The 2450-nt window shown below is 44.7% G+C and overlaps 1 protein-coding gene across 1 annotated transcript in view; it reads right to left on the reverse strand.

Moving 5' to 3' along the window:
- LOC107756856 (nebulin) overlaps positions 1 to 2450 on the reverse strand; it is a 27328-nt gene that overhangs the window by 3287 nt on the left and 21591 nt on the right. Inside the window, exons 29-35 of the mRNA XM_016574164.1 lie at positions 2270 to 2380; positions 1948 to 2049; positions 1776 to 1874; positions 1564 to 1675; positions 877 to 974; positions 648 to 752; positions 61 to 168 (exon numbers count right to left, since the gene is read on the reverse strand). Coding sequence (XP_016429650.1) covers positions 61 to 168; positions 648 to 752; positions 877 to 974; positions 1564 to 1675; positions 1776 to 1874; positions 1948 to 2049; positions 2270 to 2380 — 735 coding nt within the window. The remainder of the gene's footprint in view (positions 1 to 60; positions 169 to 647; positions 753 to 876; positions 975 to 1563; positions 1676 to 1775; positions 1875 to 1947; positions 2050 to 2269; positions 2381 to 2450) is intronic.

Raw genomic sequence — 2450 nt, forward strand, 5'->3', positions numbered from 1 at the left:
CACACACACACACACTCACACTCACACTCACACACACACACACACACACACACATATCACCTCGCTCTGCATCTTCTGCGCTTCCTTTGACACTTTATATGTCTGTGTGTCCACAAACTCCATCTGCGACTTCCCCCGGTTCTTCTCGTATTCCTCTTTATATTTCCACTGCAAACACAGATCGTCCTGATGATCATCACAGACAGTGGCGTGCACGGGGGCTGGGGGGGGTGTGCTAAATTGCCCTTTCGGTCTGATCTAGTCCCCACTTCTAACGCCACTGATCACAGATGTTCATAAACACTCCTCATTAATACCATCATGCTTCATATTTCACATTCACTCCAGGGTTATTATAGTTCACTAAAACTAGAACCATAAAAAACATGTCATGTGAAATAAACTTTGACTAACAAAAAATTTTCATTTTTTAATTTTAGTTAAAGTTTATTCTATTTCAACTTAAACTAAAATATACTGAAACATTTTACATTGGTCTATGCTTTTTTGCATTATTGATACACTATTTTCCTATTTAGTACTGTAAAGTTGCTTTGACACAATCTGTATAGTTAAAAGCGCTATATAAATAAAGGTGACTTGACTTGACTATACAAGAAGCTCAGTGACACTAAATGAAGACTGACCTGACTGTGCAGCACGGCGTTCTCCTTATGGTGGCGCTGTTCAGCCGTGTCCAGAGCGAGGAGGTACTGGCCCTTAGACTCCTCATACTTCTTCCTGTACTCCACCTGACGGACATATACATAATACTGTGAACGAATGATGCTTCAAAATGAATCTCAACACAAACGAATCATCACAGCTGATGCAGAATGTAACAGAATCATCAGACGAGTGAATCAGAGTCTGTACGTTGCTCTGTAGTTTGCTGGCGTGGAGCGCGTGACCCAGATGAAGCAGGTTGGGTAAATCAGTGACGGCCTGCAGCTTCTTCTGACTGTACTTCACCTGTGACACACACACACACACACACACACACACAAACACGTGTGATGAACACATGCACACACTCCTCATACACCATAATGACTCAACAAGGGAAAATCTCCTCAAAGGGCTGTGAAAGTGTTTCCATGGACACCAGTGCAGTCTGGCAGGAATCAGACGCATCTTTAGAGGAGCAAAACAACATGAGCTGAATGAAGAGAACAGATCATCCTGGACAGCCATTCAGCGTGAGTGTGTGTGTGTGTGTGAGTGTGTGTGTGTGTGTGTGTGTGAGTGTGTGTGTGTGTGTGTGAGTGTGTGAGTGAGTGTGTGTGTGTGTGTGAGTGTGTGTGTGTGTGTGTGTGTGTGTGTGTGTGTGAGTGAGTGTGTGAGAAGGCATCACAATCCACATGAGGCTTGAGGGAGCGTACCTTGTGTCTTCATAGTCGATTCCCTCCTTTTTTGGTATGGAAATTTTGTTCTTTAGTTCGTTCAAATGGTCCCAGCCTCCCTCAACTACCTCTTTTAATTGGAAGCCAGTCTATGCATATTTTCAATGTAGCATGAAATAGACTACAAAGTGTGTAATTTTTCAGTTCTATCTTTTGTAATGACTGGCCAGAGCTGACGCGGCCTGCGTTTGTCTGAAGCTCACACACTCGCTGGGGTTGTACTGCGGCTTCTGTTCTCTCAGATTCTTCTCAAACTTTTGCTTGTAGTTGACCTGCAGAAACAGAGACAATCTGAGACCAGTGAGGACAGAATGGCTTTAACACGAGCATCAGTGAACAAACTGAAGACAGATCACGTGACGCGTCTCGTACCTGACTGGCCAGTCGCGTGGCCTCTTTGGCGTGTTGTATGTCGGGTCGCTCCAGCAGCGCTCGCTGGTCAAACGTGTCCGCTTTACTCCTGTAGGCCACCTGTGAGGACGCCACGCATTATTCCTGAGCACACGTGTGTCACACAAACACCTGTATGAGGAGCAGCACTCACGTCACTGGCGAGTTTACTGGCGTGTGTGGCGTTCCGGATGTCAGGTCTGTCCATCACCTCGCTGAATTTATGAAGCTCCTCCTTCCCTCGGCGATACGCCACCTTCAGCAACACATTGCTGAGAGTCAGAGCAGCTCAAAACAAATGTGTTTAGCTGAACGCAAAACGCTCATGACAGTGTGTGATGCTAATAAAAGACAGATGAGACCTCACTGAGCATCATTCAGAGGACTAATTTGACAAAACCTCATAAAAACTCCTTTTGGGGACATTTTTTTTCTATTGTAAAAATGTGAGTGTGTGTGTGTGTGTGTGCTCTTACATTGCTCTGGTGTTTGTTGACCTGAATGGCGTGTGTGACGTCGGGCAGATCCTTCATCTGTGAGTAGTTTGATTTGCCTTTCTCTGAGTTAAACTTCTCTTTGTAGAGTTTCTACAAAGAAAGAATATTGATTACACACACAACATAATAACACACACACACACACACACACACACACTCA

Source organism: Sinocyclocheilus rhinocerous, unplaced genomic scaffold, assembly GCF_001515625.1.
Source record: "Sinocyclocheilus rhinocerous isolate Xijiao unplaced genomic scaffold, SAMN03320098_v1.1 scaffold5890, whole genome shotgun sequence".
Taxonomy (NCBI): Eukaryota; Metazoa; Chordata; class Actinopteri; order Cypriniformes; family Cyprinidae; genus Sinocyclocheilus; species Sinocyclocheilus rhinocerous.